The sequence below is a fragment of the Anabrus simplex genome, chromosome 7, assembly GCF_040414725.1.
Source record: "Anabrus simplex isolate iqAnaSimp1 chromosome 7, ASM4041472v1, whole genome shotgun sequence".
Lineage (NCBI taxonomy): Eukaryota > Metazoa > Arthropoda > Insecta > Orthoptera > Tettigoniidae > Anabrus > Anabrus simplex.
Window position 1 is genome coordinate 320,741,128 of NC_090271.1, and position 18,688 is coordinate 320,759,815.

The 18,688-nt window shown below is 38.2% G+C and overlaps 1 protein-coding gene across 2 annotated transcripts in view; it reads left to right on the forward strand.

The window, feature by feature from the left end:
• Positions 1-18,688, forward strand: part of LOC136877614 (TATA box-binding protein-like 1) — a 261,942-nt gene that overhangs the window by 218,869 nt on the left and 24,385 nt on the right. For both annotated transcript variants that reach the window (XM_067151788.2, XM_068228686.1), the window contains one exon: positions 9,767-10,014. In XM_067151788.2, coding sequence (XP_067007889.1) covers positions 9,767-10,014 — 248 coding nt within the window. The remainder of the gene's footprint in view (positions 1-9,766; positions 10,015-18,688) is intronic.

Below are 18,688 nucleotides of genomic sequence, written 5' to 3' on the forward strand. Positions count from 1 at the left end.
AATAAGGAAATCAAATAGAATATTTTATTTTTCAGAAATCTCATTTAAATTAAGGTTTGGATTAAAATACTGTTCCAGGTGTATATAGCAACACTCCTTAACCTTCAGAAAAGGAAGTTTGATTGAAATATATGTTGTAATTACATCTACGCAACAATTTTTATGTATTGAATTAGGTGGACCCAAATTATAATAAAAGTAGCCATTAAGAAGACAACTACCATGTGGCGGTCCTCTTTCCAACCTTCATGGAGAGAGGCTTTAGTATTGTGTAGGCTGAGGATAGGTCATATACGATCTACGCACTCTTATTTCCTAAAGAGGGAAGACCCCCCCACCTAGTGTGTTCTTGTGGTGCCGACTTCACCGTGGCCCACATCCTCACAGAGTGCGCCGATCTCTCTGGACTAAGACGGAGCCTCAGCCTGCAGGAAACATTGCAAGTGATAAATATCATTATGGATCCGTTTTGAAGATTATATACTGTAGGATGCTAATTAGTTTATTAATAATATTCAATACATTCATTGAGGAGGTACAGTGACTGATGATTCCTTCTATGAAAGGCGAAACATGTTTAGTTTATAATATTTTATATATTGCATGGGTGATATTATTAATAAACTAATTAGCATCCTACTGCAGGAAACACTCGAACACATACCAGCCGATGACGCGACTACTGCTGATCTCTTCATCCGCTTTATGTGCGACAGTGGATTAATCAAGGGTATATAAATTACAAGTGTACTGTTACTCAAGGAACTCAAGTTCCTTTTTGATTCGTTTGTAATTTTTCGGCCTAATTCAATAATTGTGTGTTTTATTTTGTGTTGCGTTTCCAAATTTTTCTTCTTATGACGCCGTCTCCCTCCGAAGGTTGGTGATCCAATTGATTATGATTACACGCGAAACGGCAGCATGGAAGATTTCTATTGACGTCTGTCCATACCACTGCCGCAAGTCTTTCAGCCAGGAATTTCTCCGTCTTCCCACAGTTCTTTTCCCATCAGTATTCCCTTGAATGATCGGTTGGAGAAGTTCATATCGTTCACCTCTCATGATGTGCCCGTGGTAGCTGAGCTTACGCTCCTTGATGGTTATGAGAAGCTCTTTCTTCTTGTTCAGGATGTTGAGGACTTCATTTGTCTTCTTTTCTACCCCAGATATTCGGAGAATTCTTCTGTATAAGTACATTTCAAAAGATTCAATCCGCTTCTCCAATAAAGGGCTGAGCGTCCACCCTTCAAAACCATACAGAAGAACAGGAAAGACATAACGTAGCATTCGAACTCTGAGCTGGAGGTTGAGTTCTCGGCTAGTGAATAAGGTCCTCATGGTATTGAACATATTTTTTGCTTGCCCAATCCTGGATAAGATTTCACATTTCGAATCACAATGCTGGTTCACTGGAGTTCCAAGATATTTGATGGAAGATACCACTTGGACGATATTGTTGATGTGAAAGGAGGCCCCTTTTGGTGTTTTCGAGAATACAATCGCTTGGTTTTGTTAATATTCAAGGATAAACTGTAGGTTTCACTATTCCTCACAATGTTGTTTATAATGATTTGAAGAGCACTAGGGTTGCTGGCTAACATAATCGTGTGACATGGTAACAAAAGTAGATCTTAGCCAGTCAGATGGAATTCTACCAGATTTATATATTGCATTGAATAATGTAGTTAGCAGCTCTAGTCCTCTGCCATGGCATTCAGCAATGAGTTTGAGAGTTTCTGCATGAATCTTGTCTGGACCTACAGCTTTTCCATTCTTCTGGAGTTTGATTGCATACAGTACCTCCTCTTGGGTTATATTTGGACTTGTTTCGCTGCCTTCACCAATGAAAGGTGGTTTGTCTGGCCTTACATCGCAAAATAGGTTTTCAACATATTCTTTCCAACACTTCAACTTGTCTTCGACTCCTACCAGAATGGTGTCATTGGCATCCCTCAGTATAGCTTTACATGGCCTGTAATATTTCCGTACAAGTTCCTTGATCATCTTGTGGAGATTAAACAAGTCATTTTTCTCTTGGAGAAGTTCTATTTCTCTGCATCTCTCCACGAGTCATAGTTCTTTAGCTTCCCTACACTTCCTCCTCACCGTCCTGTTTAGTTCTTGGTATTGGATTTTATTTACATTTTTCACTTTCCGTCTTTGGTCCATAAGCTGTAGAATATCTTCTGTCATCCATGGCTGTTTTTTTGAACTGTTCAAATGTCCTATGTCATTCTCTTGAGTATCAGTGAGTATGTTCTTTAGTGTAGTCCATTGTGATTCAATATCCTCTGTTTCCTAGTTGTTTATTGTACTCATACGTTCTTCGAGCTTCAAGGTTGTTTGAGCTTGAAATACGGGGTTGTCAAGGCTCTTTGTATCGATGCGCTTAGGTATGTCAGAGTGTATGTTCTTGACGAAACGATGAAGTGTTATGTCCATGACAACGGGATTATGGTCGCTGTTAACATCCGCCTCAGGGTAGGTTTTGACAGCTTCCATGTATCTTTTCAGATGACTTTTGATGAGAATGAAGTCTGATTCCTGACAATATGACCTTCACAATCTGCAGGAGACGTCCATGTATACAAGCGCTGTGTATGTAGCTTGAAAAAGGTATTAATAACAGAGAGCTGTTGTTCTGAACAAAACTGAACGAGATGATCACCTCTGGTATTTCTCTCACCAAGGCCATATTGTACAACAATTTCATCCTCTGCAACGAGACCTATCCTAGCATTGAAATCACAAAGGACAAGTTACATTCCCTTTTTTTTGTAAGGGACATTGCCTCCTCTAGAATGGAATAGAATTCTTTGACTAATTCGTCTTCCTTATTGCCAGTTGGAGCATAAGCTTGGATAATATTCATGGGACGATGGAAAGTCTGCAGTTTAAGAAACATGACGCCAAAGGGAATGAAATCGATGACAGACTTTACCAGGTCAGATGAGAGGAGCACAGGCACTCCATATTGATGTTGAGGATCGCTACCACCAGAGTAATACAGAACTCCATGATTAGTTTGTTGTGTTCCTGACCCAGGCCATCGAACTTCACTAAGGCCCAAAATCTTGATTTCCAAGCGTTGCATTTCTGACTCAACGTTTGCAAGTTTCCCAGCCATATATAGACTTCACACATTCCATGTGGCGATTCTTATTCTTCTGTTATAAATTTGAAACTTATCACTACTTGACCTCAGGGGGAATTTTTAGCACCCTCTCCCCACTTAAGGGGTCCCCAGACTGAGGGCCGTTTCTTTAATATCTGTAACCATAATCATATTGAAGATTTGGAAAAATAGCTCAGTGGGACTTCCATTTCCTTTCTATGCCGCAGTGTGAGAACCGTGGAGGCTGTTACAGCTGTGTTTCTCATATCCAGTGTAGTACCACTAATGAAGTCCTCCTTTATGTGCTACTACATGGTACTGTTGGAGCTGCTACCCTCCAACAGGAGATGTCCATTCAGCCCTGGACAATTAGTTGCTTCAGATTTCAATTCTCGTAACATGCATCGGGCTAATCGGTCTTGGCAAACATTAAAGTTGTGCTATGAGAATATAAAAAAGAGAACGAAGAAAGCATTTGCCCATGATAAGGTAAGTTATAAAATATATTATGGAAATGTTATTTTGTTATTAATAAAAAGGCAAATATTAACCTAATGCATTTTTTAAAGATGCAACTGAACAAGACAGGAAGTGGTAATTTTAATAAACCAACTGTGGATGAGACGGGGCAGAAATTGATTGCTGCCCTGCAGGCCCAATTTTTCCCCCTAGCCAATCCATATGATGACAACGTCAGTTTTCATCCTGAGGTTATGTCAGGTGAGCTGCATTTTACTGTGTAAGATGCTACCTTAGAGACCTAAATAATTGTATCGCCTGCCATTTAAACCGAAATAATTTTGCTGTTACACTTCAACTAAAGTTCCTGTTTAGATATAGCCCCTTGCTGTTTTGTTTCAGAGTTGCACTGCGACAGTGGCTTTATTTCTGTCTCTTCCTCTCATGAGTCACAAGCTATTGCAATGCAGGAGGGGGAACATTTGATAGTGTTGGAAGAGATACCGGTAAGTGAAGAAATCTTACATTAGTCCCTTTATTATATAAGTTAAATTTGTTGGCAAGCAGTAGGCCTACACATCTTTATTTTATTTCAGATTCCTGCTTCCAAATCAGGCCTACCATTTGATCTGCACACTGCTCTTGCTTCGACCTCGAAAACAGCTGATGAAGTCACGAAGTCAAGGTCGCCGAAGAGAAAGAAGACTGAAGACAGTGTACTTGATATAAAGAGAGTGTTTTATCAAAGAAGATTAGAATGTTTAGAAAGTGAGCACAAGATGAAAATGGAATGTTTACAAGCTGAACATAGGATGAAAATGGAGACCTTAAACCTCTATAAAGAAATCAGAGTTGGAAATTTTAGAGATAAAAAAAGAAAATTAGGCCTAGAGAAGAAGGAAGTTTAAATGCATAGTACAGTGACATTAATAGGGGCAAGTATTGTAAAATATATTTTGTTTTAGGCTTTTGTATTTAAATTTACTTTTGTTGTTGTTGCTGTTGTTGATATACTATTGCAATAATTAGGTTAGAATATATTAAGTTAGTTGTACAACTGTATTATGCACTTTTTGCAATAGTCCAACTGTATACTTTTGTAAATATTATTACATTATTAATAATTGCTACCGCATAGTATTGTTCTCTCTTTCATGAACATCGTTTGCAGCATGTACTGGAATTTCTTCATATGCTTTTCTTGCAGCGAATACAGGTGAAGGAAAAACGGATATCCGACTTCCCGCAGTCAACCCTTGGTTTTTTTTATTTATTTAATCCTCACCACGGTATTAGGTTTGCCAAGCCTAGTGAGTCTTTCGTTTTCACGACCTTCGTGGTCATTCTTTCTTTTAATTTTTTGAAGAATGGATTAGTGTTAAGAAGGGGTAATTGCCCAGTTGCACTAGGCTCGTTTGGTCTTGCGTGGTTTAATATCACGTCAGGATGAAAATGTTGTCACATGGAGCCCGTCGCATGTCGGTTTTCCTTTACGTACCTTTTACCTACGGCGATATTAAAGAGGTTTTGCATCATAAATTTGGTCATAGTGCTTTTTTGAATAGAGCAGAATGAATACATAGCTGTCAGCATTCTCTTTGGCTGCCAGGAAAAGGTGAAGCAAGTCTGCATGTCGGTGGCTACCTCACATTTCATACGTAGCGTGAATCGAACTGGGCAGTCCCCAGCTGACAAATGAAGCACGATTGAATACGTTACATTTTCTCGAGAAGTACTTGGATCGATTTTCGGAATAATCTGTGCTAAACTTGTAATATTTGTAGATTTAAGGCTAGGTGTAGAAAACGGTGTAATTCCATATTAGAAACAAAGTTAATAGAATCATCTCAGAGGATATTTACGCCATTCTATCTGGAATGGTCCGTATGTTATTTTGAGATGGACAACTTAGCTGAATAACCCTCCATATCCCACTAATCAGACGTGTAAAACGTGAACGAGGTAATGTAATGTCGTAAGCAATTCATAGAGGTTATGTTGTAGAATTATGTTTCACTTCATTACTAGAAGCGTAATATTGCTTATATACAGACAACCATAGCTAACATTGTATTTGGTTAGTCTTTTTTGTATTTTCATTGATTTATCATAACACAGGTAATATTATGTTTACAATGAGCTGTTCTTGTATAATTAAAAATAGGAGAGGATTTCCACCAATCAATACTTTTTTATTGTATATATTAAACTACAGAACCGGTTTCGACCTCATATTCAAGGTCATCTTCAGCTGAACCATACATACATATTTATATAATGAAGCTTTGATTAAGATTGTGGTGTTGAAGGAATGCCATATGATGATGATGTACATTTAGTTACATACAAATGGGGCACGTCTTAGCGTGAACTGGCGTATATGTCATTCTGCACAATATTGCAACTGTATGTCTAAAATGTTGAAGGTCTTAAAACTAGTGTATAAAACACGTCTTTTCCTAAACTAACTTATATATATGTACAAGATAAAAACAATATATAAAAACACTTCATGCATATGAACATTCGTTCTTGCTTGGTGGTCAATACATTGACTAACTTCCGTATTTAAGTCTTATTCACAGTTGTACACTTAAGCTGCTATTCTTGGAGTTTGTAAAATTGCATGGATAAAAGTTTTGTCTTCCTGTGCGTATGTGAGATAAAACACTTTCAATTTTAAAAAGGTGCCAAATGTATGGATGAAATTCAAGTAAAATATGTTCAGCTCTGCTGTGTGTGTTGCCCTTTTATTAGAACCAATTCATGTTGTCTTTTTGGCGTCCGTAAATTTCAATGACATTGGTTTCAAAGTAGTGGCTCCTTTCCTGTTTGTAGCTGTGCAATGATGTTATGTTTATCTGTGGAAGATAAAATTGAGTTATAAGTGATATTGTGTGGAGGAATGTCTAAGGGTTATGTGTGTGAATGGAATATGTACTTACTGTTGTTGGTGTAGCTGAGTTGTGTTTGACATGCGAGCTTGTAATGTACTACTTCGTGTTCTTCTTGGGCTTATACTAGCTGCTGTGAGGGGAAGGGAAGGAGGGGTAGGGAGAGTTGTTGTTGTGGGGATAGGGATGGAGCTGGGTGTGTTGTTTGGTGTTTTTCTGTTGCTTGTTGCGTTCTGTTTATCGATTAACTTAAGGTAAAGGTTTTTTAGGGCAGGGATAACTGTATTGAAGATGATGTTAGTTTTTTCTGTGATTTCATTTATGTTGTAATTTGGATTGGTGTACTGATCTAGAGTGATGTAAAATTCTTCTGTTATGTTGAGCAGGGGGCCTTTGGGGTTTATGTTTAGGATTTGCATATCGTTATCGATGTTTGTAAAACTGTGTTTACAGTCTGCGACATGTTGTCCTATTGAGGAAAAATGATTGTGTTTCACTGGGTTTATGTGTTCGTTATATCGGGTTAGGAAGTTTCTACCGGTACGTCCGATATAGCTGGTCTCGCAGTTATTACATTTGATACGGTATACCCCTGAGTGGTTGTATTTGTTGTTGCTGTTGATTGTCCTGACATTGTGTATGATGTTGGTACTATTGTGTGTAGTTCTGAATGCTATTCTTAGGTTATGTTTTTTTAAAATGTTAGTTATGGGGTATATGTGTACATTATTGAAAGTGAATAGTGCATAGTCTTTCTTGGGTTCGTTTACTTTTGTTAGTTTGGTTTTGGGTTGGGATTTTATTTTGTGAATGATTTTGTTAACCATTTCTTTCTTGAATCCATTGTTTTTAGCTATGTCATGAATTAATTGTAATTCTTTGTTTAGATCTTCTTTTGTTAACGGTATATTGAATGCTCTGTGTATCATGCTATAGTAGGCTGCTCTTTTGTGTATGTTGGGGTGAACGGAATCCATTTTAATTGTATGTGAGGTATGCGTGAGTTTTCTGTATATTCTGTAAGAAAGGTGGTCATCATGTCTGTTGTCGTTATGTCCAGGTAGTTCAGTTTGTGATTGTTTTCGGATTCCATGGTAAATTTTATATGGGAATCTATTGTATTTTATCTAATATATCAGTTTCATTTGTGGACCTATTGTCGAGGATGATAAAGATATCATCAACAAATCTACACCAAAAAATATATATATGGTCTATTTTGTTGATGAATGTGTGCTCTAAATAGTCTATGTAAATTTCGGCAATTATACCAGAAGCGGGAGATCCCATTGGTAAACCCTGTTGCTGATAGATAGTATCATGGAATTTAAAGTAGTTGTTACTAATGGCAAAATTAAGTAATTTAATGAACTCTTCTATTTCCAAAGTGCTTAGATTGCTATGACTTTTTAGGTTAGATTCAATGATTTCTATTGTTCGTTTTGTGGGAATGTTTGGGTACATGTTTATTATGTCAAATGATGCGAGTTTGTGATATGGTTCAATCTTTAATCCTTTTGTCCTATTACAAAATTCTATTGAGTTCCGTACTGTTTTATTAGCTAAGAATACGTAGTGCTTTTTGAGAAATCGTTGAATAAATTGCGAAAGTTTATAGGTTGGGCTTGCTCTGTAGTTAATAATAGGTCTCATTGGAATATGTTCTTTTTGTATTTTGGGATAAGCTTTAGCAGTAGGTATTTGAGGATTCATTGCTATAAGTTTAGAGGATTCTACTTCTGTTAAAAGAAAGTGTGTATTTTTTAATAAGGTTTTGAGGTTCCTTTGTATGTTATTGGTCGGGTCTTTACGTTTGATGAGGAAAGTGTTATCTTGAAAACATTCTTTGGTTTTCAATATGTATTGGTTTTTGTCGATAATAACTGTGGTATTGCCCTTATCGGCTTTTGTTATTAGTAGATTATTCTGTTTTATCTTATCTTTGAGTTTGTTTATGTGTACTTTATTGGTTGATTTATTATTTTGGGAGTTACTGTGAATTTTGTCAATATATTGTGGGAGCCTTTTTTTAATATCATATCTGACTTCGTCTCGTAGCTCATGTGGGATTTTCTGTATGGCGTTTTCTATTTCGGTGATAGTAGTTGTAATGTTCTGGAAAGTTGATGTGTTACCCCAATTGTGCTTGGGTCCCTTGCTCAAGATAACAGTTTCCATTTCGTTAAAAGACGTATTTGTGAGATTTTTTACGGGTGGGTGGAATTTGTATTCAGTGATTTCATTGGGAAAGGTAGGAGAGTTCGTGTTCGGAGTTTTGGTTTTTGGGTTTGGTTTGGATGGTTGTTTAAGTGCTTCTAACTTCTTATTTAGTGTATTCTGTTTTTTGGTGGCTAAGTTCCTGATTTTTTCTGTCGTGATCTGCTGAAAATTATCCCAATAGCTATGTGGTAACTCGTTAGATGCCTTTAAATGTATTCGGTATAGTTCGTTGTTAAGATGTTGTTTTTTACGGTATAAAAACTTTATTTCTTCTTTCAGCCAGATTTTGTTTGTTCTTTTTTGTGTATTATGAGTTTGTTTGGTGTGCCTGTGTTTCTTGTTATATTTTCTCAGGAATTTAGGTGTTAGGTCATTTTTTAGACATTCCTTCAGAAAAACAATGCTCTTAATCGCATTCGTTAGTTTGATCTTTAAGTTTCGAAATCTATATGCGTTCCATTATAGATTACGATACTGTTCTTGTATCCCGAATAGAAAACAACTCCTTGAACTGAGAGCAAGGAATTTGATCGGAGAAATTTCTCCAGTCAAAGTTAATCCTGGTTCAGTGCAAATTGATCTCAGATTAACGTTTATACAACCAAAAAAATCCAAGTTTAGCGTGAACTGAGATCAATTTCGTCTCTGATCTAAGATCAAACGGTTTATACAACCAGCCGTAAGAGATTTCCATACCACCCAACTATTATCATGATCAGGTGGTACTTATCCATGGACATGAACATCTTCAGAACTGTCCACCTGTAAAGGCTAGGTTACAGCTGTGGAAGACAAAGATCCCCCACATCTCGGAATGGAAGATATAAATGTTACTTTATGTACTACGCGTTACACCATTGTCATAGCAATACAGTGATATAAAATTAATGTGAAGAGCTATTTTGTGAATATCCTATTGCAGGATGTTGTACTTAATGCTTTAATATAATGAACCAGAAAACAATTTGTTGTTAATAAGCTGACTTTTCCAGCACCCTTCTGGTTTAATTCTTGGTTATTTCTCTTATCATTTTTTATCCATTTATTCATTGAGATTTATTTCTGTCTTTATTCACAGATGATTACTATGAAACTGAGGAAACCGTACACAACAGCTTCTATGTGGTCCTCGGGAAAAATAACGTGTACCGGTGCCACTAGTGAACCTCAAGCTAAGATTGCTGCTAGACGCTTTGCCAGATGTTTACAGAAACTTGGTTTCAAGACGAGATTCAACAATTACAGGGTGGTAAATGTACTTGGAACGTGTTCCATGCCATTTGGCATCAAAATCACAGCCTTCTCAGAGCAATATAAGGATGCAGAGTAAGTGTGAAAAACCATTTTGTGAGTGATTCAGTGCTGGAGATTACAAATGTTTTAATATTTTAAAAAACAGACTAGAAATACTGAAGAGAGTTGTGAAAGATTGGCTAAAATGCATTATTTTCTGGAACTTTTTTATATTGCTCTCTTATTGTTAAAGTGCAATCAGAATTAGAGAAAATTTCTTCAAAAGGTAATATATCAGAGTTTTCAATAACCATCATCAAAAATTGAATAACTTTAGGTATCAAAATTTTTAATTTCTTGAGGCTTATTGCTTCATTAGGCAGCCCTGTAGTCTAGGGATAGCGTGACTGGCTCTCACCTGAAGGCCCCAGTTTCAATTCCCACCCAGGTCAGTTGGTTCGAGGTCCACTTAGCCTGCATGATTACAATTGAGGAGCTATCCGACACTGAGGTGATGACCCCCATCTAGAAAACCAAGAATAATAGCCAGGGGGATTCGTCGCACTGTCCCTGAGTCTCGTAATCTACAGGCCTTCGGGCTGAGCAGCGGCCGCTTGGTAGACCAATGTCGTCAGGACTGTAGTGCCATGGGGTTGGTTTGTTTTGTTCATTGCTTCATTGTCTATACCTTAGAATAGTGTATTGAGGAATGTCTTTAATTTTACATTTTCAGAAATCTATTGATCAAGTAAAAGTACAGTTCACAAGGTGTTACCAGAAACTGACAAACTCCAAGGTTTTTAGAGAAACTCTGAAAATATTTCTTATGTGGAAAACTTAATTCAGAATATTATAGCCACTGTTATAACATGAGGTGCACATAGTTATGCATAAAATGCGTAATTTTCAAATCAGTTATGTCTATCAGAGTGAATCCATATATAGAAACAGTGCATGACATGATCAGCCAATCTACCAAGTTTCCCCTCATTAAAGAAAAACATACAGGTGTTTTAAAGAAATGGAGAAAGGTAAACCTGCAGGAATCAGTGAACTCCCTGTAGATTTCTATTAGTGCATGGCTGAGGAAGACTGGAGAATCGGCAGATTTTTGTAGTGCAGTATATTATAGAGAGGAACGTGACTAGAAGACTTAATGAAGATCAAGAAATTCACATGATATAGAATTATAAGTCTGATATCACATGTTGCCAAATTTTTTAAAGAATATTTGATCATCAAATGGTTAGAGTAATGGAGAATGCAAGGGATGAACAGTTGGCTTTTAGAATAGGAACCAGAGAGGCTGCACTGATTATAGTGATGTGTGAAAAGGGTATAAAAAGAACAGAAAGGAATAAGTATTTACTTTTTAGATCGAGGTAAAAAACCATTTGATATTCTAAAATGAAAGAACATAAACTTGAATGATCAGAGGACAGGACAAGTGCTACAGGTCCTTCTGTTTGATTCCCATGGGCGACCTGCGCATATGGGTGTGAGGTGGTGGTGGTGGTGGTGATGAGGTAGGGAGAGGGTGAAACCCAGTGTTGACGCATAGTCTATTCCTGTTAAATAGTACCAAGGTGTGTGCTCAAGACTTAACATTGCCACCCAATGGATGAATCATCATTGACAGCTTCATATGCCTTTTACTCCATATGAACACTGCAGAGTGGTTTGTAGTTGAATGTAGGCTTTTGGCACCTAATCTAGTGATTAGAAAGTGTGTACCACCACCTCTCCTACCCTGCCAAACAACGTTCTGATGGTGAAAATTTTTCCACCAACAGGACTTAAACCGGCTGAGCAAAGCCTCAGACCACATAGACTTAACCTCTTACGACCATGGCCACCAGGCGAGCAGGGGTGTTGTCACTCGCTAGCCCTGTTTACAGTTTACATGGAAGATTTGATTAATACACTAGAAGTGGAGGAAATTAAAGATATTTACATAAGAGGCCAGAAGAACACATCAGGTTTGCTCATGAAACCTCATCTGTTCAAAGGATAATACTAAAAGTGGAATAAGAAAAACAGTCATTTCAATGCTACCATAGCAACTGATTAACACCATAACAGTCAAGGAGGTAAATGAACTTACACATAATGTTGCTTTTCTTCAACTAACCTTTCCATAACTGATTTACATCTTTACTGACAAAAGGGTAACTGTTTATACATTCTCCATTTTTTCTTTTTAAACCCACATTCTCTTCAAAAATATCTTTCCTAAGCATTCACCCTCCTCTTGTTACAGACTTTACACCAAAAAACTCTAATCAACATCAATATACCTTCGACTTTCGCTCCTTCAAGTAAGATAAATACGACTATAGACAGCCTAATACCTTTCCATGCTCCCACAACTACTTAAAGAAGACTTATCTTAACACATTCGACTTTCACTCCTTCAAGTCAGTTAAATACGACAATAGACAACTGAACAACTACTTAAAGAAGACTGTTGTCTTATCTTAACATACGAAATTAACATCTTTAACAGTCTCTCAGCTTTTCTTTTTCTTATCCTCCAATAGGAGTACCTATTCAAGGAAACGCATTCCTACTTAATTATAAAGATTGAACTGTTTAGTGCTCTACCCTCAACACGTTTTGGGCGCATTGACTCAGCGCTTCGGAGAGTATAATCTTGTGAACTTATGACATGCAGCTTGATACTACAATTTTAACCAAGGACATTCTAATAATTTTATGTTAGACAACACCTACATTGATATCCTCTTTTTACAATTTGTAAGAACAATCAGGATCCTGATTATTCACCTTTCAGGTTTGAGTTTGAGGCTGATGATGCCCTTAAAATGGGCGAAACATGTCCCTTGTAACTTTTTATGATAAGATTTAATTCTTAATTTACTAGATCTCTTTGTATTGAATACGTGGATTTTAAATATAACACTTGTAACATACTTTGTATTTACGTACATTTCAATACGGACCTAACTTGAGAATTATAACGTGTAATTATCAAGGGTTCCAAATTACTTTTTATAACAGCAAAGCTCACAGTGGAATGGAGTGGTGTTGCAATTCCACCTCATTATATAGTGCAGACTACGATGAGCTGCTCGCCTATTGCTCCGCCATGTTGGAGGGACGGTCACTGATTGGCTGTTCTTTGGCCAATGATTGAAGCATTAAGGAGCCTGATGTACGTCGACCTGCCTTGGTGGAGACAGGCAACCGATCACCTGTTGCTTTATCTGGTCTGCATTGTGTCCTCCGGGATTTAAGGCTTTCAGGGCTGGAAACCAGGCTTTGTTCAGATTCCTCCTTACAGTTGAAGCTCTTGATGTGCTTAAGGATTTCAATGGCTTCCCTTTGTAGCCAGGCATGTTAAGATACAGTGGTTGACAGTACTTTGGTGTTGCTGTACTGTATGTCATGGCCTTCCAGCAACAAGCGCCTGCTTGTCCCAGCCAGCTATGTCTGTTACACTCCTTCAGTTGTATGGCAATGCTGCATTTTGTAGTGTCTGTGTATACCTGGCCGCAGCTGCTCGGGATCTTGTGGACACCTGTTGCGGAAAGAGGATTGTGCTCGTCTTTAGCAGACCTAAATAGTTCCTGGATTTTCTTCATTGGCCTATATATGGTTTTTACCGAATGGGACTCAAGTATCCTCTCTATTCTGTCAGTTGTCTTCCTAATATACGGCAGAAAGGCTTTAGCTGCCTTCTGCTCCTCTTCTTTCTCCCTGATTGTTGGACTTATGGGATGGAGTGCTCACTGGATATATTTATGGCTTTACCCGTAAGGCCATATTGAGGTGGCTGAGCTCCTCGTTTAAGTGCTGAGGTTGACAAATTCTCCTTGCTCGGTCAGCTAGCATCTTAATCGGTATTTTTGTCATGGGTGTGGTTGGACGTCTTCCGAAGATACCAGTCTGTGTGGGTCAGCTTGTGGTACACCATGTGTCCCAAATTTAAACCTAAGATTGTAGATGTCACCTTTGTAATCTGGAGCCATGGACAGGAACCACTACAACTGTTTCTACAGCATCTGAATAGTTTTAACACCAGTATTCAGTTCTCTATGGAGACAGAAAACAAAGGAAAACTCCATTTCTTTGATATTCTGAGAATTTTTTCTCTTTTATTTGGATCACGAGTGAGGGCCAAGCATTCAGCAGTGTATAAGGCTTCAAAACATACTACTGCAGTGTAGTGGCAGTACTTGGCTTGCCATGAGCTCGATCTAGACTAATAAGTGTGTTTGCAGGGGTAAAAAGCTGTTTCTTTGCATTTAGCCTGATATTTCGGGGCTTCTGTCTCTGATGCACTAGAGGAAACAATCCCTCCAAGATACTTAAAATAAGGGCCGATCACGACGAACGTCCGCCTCCGTAGCGTAACGGTTAGGGTTATTAGCTGCCGTCCTCGGGGGCCCGAGTTCGATTCCCGGTACTGCCAGAAATTTAAGAATGGCAGGAGGGCTGGTATGTGGTTGAAATGGTACGTGCAGCTCACCTCCAATGGGGGTGTGCCTGAAAAGAGCTGCACCACCTCAGGATGAGGACACGAGTTTACTTACTTTACCTTGACGAACACCAGTCTTAATTTCAAAGGATCTAGAGATTTTCCCTTGCATTTCTCTTGTGAATAGGTGTAGATCAGAGTTTGTTTGATGATGGAATGAGTCTTGTTTTCCAGATCCATCTCCTTGAGGATATGAAGAAGACTGGATCAGTCGATTGAGTCATAGGTCTTCTTGAATCAAAGTCAATGCAAGTGGTTTGATGCAAAGAGATCTGATTTTGATGAGTAAAAATATCTTTTCACCTCAGGAAGCCAGCTTGATGTTCACCAATTTGTGGATCAAAAATAGGTTCATTGTGACTTACGAGTGCTTTTGACAGGATTTTACAGGCTACTAAATGAAGGAGTACGCCTTTGTAGTTATTCTGTTTTATTGCCCGTTTTTATGGAGAGGGTGTATAAGAGCTGATTGCCACTCCTTAGGAATAGTTTCTGAATTCCATATATAAAGAGAGAGTTCTTCCATTTTGGCATCAAAATTGAGATCAGCACTTTTCAGAAGTTTGGCAACTATGGAGTCCTTGCCTGGTGTCTTATTGGGGAGAGATGCAATGATTTGGATGATTTCTTAATCAGGAGGAAGAGAATCGGTGAAATCAAGGATGGACCAGAAATTGTAATCTTTGATGCTGGAGGAGGACAGTTGTCACGACTCAAAATATTGAGCTAATTGTTCAGAGTTTGTCATGATTACTCATAAGATTACAGTTTTAATCATGGAAACATAGCAAAGGGTCTTGACAGCCAATAAGCTCAAATTTGAAAGTATCGTAAGAATCATGAGTGGTGTTTCTTCAGTGGTCTCAAGCTGAACTTTTCATAAGTATGTTTTGCTTTACGGGTCATTTCAGCAATCGTTTTGCATTGAATGATGGTTCTTCAATTTTTCCTATTTCATTCCAGCGGATTCCCTACTTGAGACCATTTTTTCAGAGCTTCATCACACCAGTAGCGTAGCCAGGATTTCAGTTTGGGGGGGGCATTCATCCAGAATTTTATTTTGACAGGTGTCCAAACTCCAGAATTTAGGTGGTGTACGTAGAATACCTAAAAAGGAAATGAGTGTCCTTGGATCCAGTAAGAGTGGCAGATTCGTGCGTATTCCGGAAGCTAATAGTAATCTTCTTCTACTTCCCCGCTTTACCCACACCTGTGGGGTCCGCAGGTGCGAACTGTGTCGCTCATGTGGATTTGGCCCTGTTTTATAGTCGGATGTCCTTCCTGTTGCCAACCCTATATGGAGGGATGTAATCGCTGTTGTCTTTCTTTGGTGGTTGGTAGTGTAGTATGTTGTCTGAATATGAAGAGGAAAGTCTTTTGACAAACACCCAGTCCCTGAGCCAGAAGAATTAATCAGACGCTATTAAAATCCCCGATCCGGCCAGGAATCGAACCCGGGACCCTCTGAACCTAAGGCCTCAACACTGATCATTCAGCCAATGAGTTGGACTCCAGAAGCTAATATTAATATACATTATATATAAAATGCTTAATAAAAGTGCATTCGTTAAAACTCCTGGGGTGTCTGACTCCTTGGACAACAACCCCCCTCCCCGGGTACCTCTATTACTCCCATCCCAACATAACAGCAGCATTTCATATATTCGGAGTACAATGAAATGAATGCAAGATAAACAGTTTCAGTAAAGATGCTATATTCTGGTTTAGAATAAATACGCTAATGTTATTATTAGGGGCCGTATTTTTTGGTAATAACAGTATGCACAAGTTTTTTTGATATCTTCTTTCTTGTGTATATATGACTTCCCAGGTACTAAAAATACCGTATTTTAGCCAAATGAACTCTCAAAATATCGCAAAATCTGATTTAATGCACAAATAATCACGAAATATACCCCACTTGGCGCGAAAAATGCGAAATGGCACCAGAAGAGCTCTCCAGTAAACGTTTAAATGCTTCTGAGAACTTGACTATCATAGTTTCCTTCTCATTTGCTTGATAGCACTGTATATTCTCTACACAAATGCACACAAAGCGATACGCACTGTGCATCGAAAGTATGTGTATTCAGTTCCGCGATCTCTAAGGCAGTCGATAAAAATGAATATCTGTTATCGATTACAGCAAATAGCGTTGTGGTCGTAACAAGATACAAGACCGGTCGTAGATACAGCAGTGCGCAATGACAGTTCATTACTTACGAACATTTATCGGCAAGCGTCCAACATTTAAGTATAAAAATGCAAAAAAATGAAGTCTCAACAGGTTTTTCGAGGGCCGAGGAATACAACAGTGACGGATTCTATGTATTTGATGCTGCAAGAAAGATTCTAATGTATCAATAGTGTACCGGTAATATTCGTAAAATTGAAACGTGTGATATACACTGCAGAGAATCAGAATGAAGCAAATTAACATAATTCTAAGCGGCAAATAACAATCTACGATACTTTACAGATCGTAAAGGTGTTGAAAAATTATAGAGAGCAATTCGTAATAGACACAAAAAAGCATTTATGCAAGCCACCATGCCTCTAGAAAAATAGGATAATGCTGTCTGTACTGTAAATATGACGGTATTGGGAGGCCTGTTGTAAATATATCGCCTGTTTGAGTAGTAATAATGTTATTGTTTTTACGTCCCACTAACCACTTTTACGTTTTCTGGAGATGCCGAGATACCGGAATGTTGTCCCGCAAGAGTTCTTTTACGTGCCAGTAAAGTAGTAACATGAGGATGACGTATTTGAACTCCTTCAAATACCACCTGACTGAGCCAGGATCGAACCTGCCAAATTGGGGTCAGAAAGCCAGCGCCTTAACCATCTGAGCTACTCATCCCTGACCGGGGGAAAAAAAGCATATCCATGAACATCTTCCAGGGCTATATGACATTGAAAAATGCAATGTAAGCACATCTGGTTGAGGAAGTGAAAGAAGACAGTGTTAGCAAAGTTTTAGGAGGTTTTATGAAAGACCACAGTGAATTTGCATCCAAGTGTTCGCAAGCATTATGGTTTCAGACATCTAATGTGGTCAGCGAGAAGTGCTTCTCTGCTTTCCCAAAGACACTTTCTGATTGTCGCACAACTCTGCATCCTGATAATGTTGAACCCATGCTTAGTTTGTAGTTTGGAGACAAGTAATTCAACGTCAAAAAATGTAGGTTATGTATAAATGTGTATCACAGGGCAGATCACCTAACTTCATTTCGAAGTATCGGTGATTTATATATTTATTTCTGTAACAATTTGCATATTTGGTTTTTCTAAGATTTAATAACAATGATACATTACAAGAGTTTACTTTAAAACTCCTTATCAGAAAATTAGTTATATTTACCCCATACGCTACTACAAGGAAGATTTCACAGGAAACATCAATCAGTATAACAATTTATTTCACGAAATACCTACCGAAATAGTGCCAGTTTTAACACCGAAATCAACAGTTTTATTTCACCAAAAAATAAGGCCCCTAGTTATTATAATAATGGTCATGTGATAAGCAATAAAGAAGTGACATTTTATACAAATAATGCAGCAAATAAATACACACACACATCGAATACAGGTTTCTCGCCCTTCATGTCCATGGCTAGACGATGAAGCCAAGAGAATGATGGCCCACTGTGACTCGTTATTTCGACATTATAAACAAACCCTAGATGACACAGAATTCGAATCTTACCGTATCTTAAATCGCACAAAGCAGTTAATCAGAAATAAAAAATGTGTATATTTCCAGAATTTAGCTAACAACTTAAATTTTAATCGTGCATAGGACCAACTTAGAGCTCTGGGAATAGGAAAACACCAATAGAGACAGTCAACTCCTGACATTCCACTTGATGAACTGAACGATTATTTTAGTAGAATAAATATTCAACCTACCCCAATTAACTGCACCGACTCACCGCCCTCCCCTCCAGCCAATCCACCATTCACATTTCACGGTGTCACAGAAAATCAGGTTAAAAAGGTTTTGTATTCCATTACGTCAAAGACTGGAGGAGTAGATGGTACAGTATTCCTAATACTTTTATACATAACATTATGGGTGCTGTCCTGCCTATACTACTGACGCACATACTGAACTACTGTTTACTAAACAGAACTTTCCCTCCTGTCTGGGAAACAGCCAATATTATACCGGTACCTCAGGGTTTAGACCCACAATCACCCTCTATCGTCCTATGTCCATACTCCCTGCGCTTTCTAAAGCCCTTGAACGTTTAGTATACG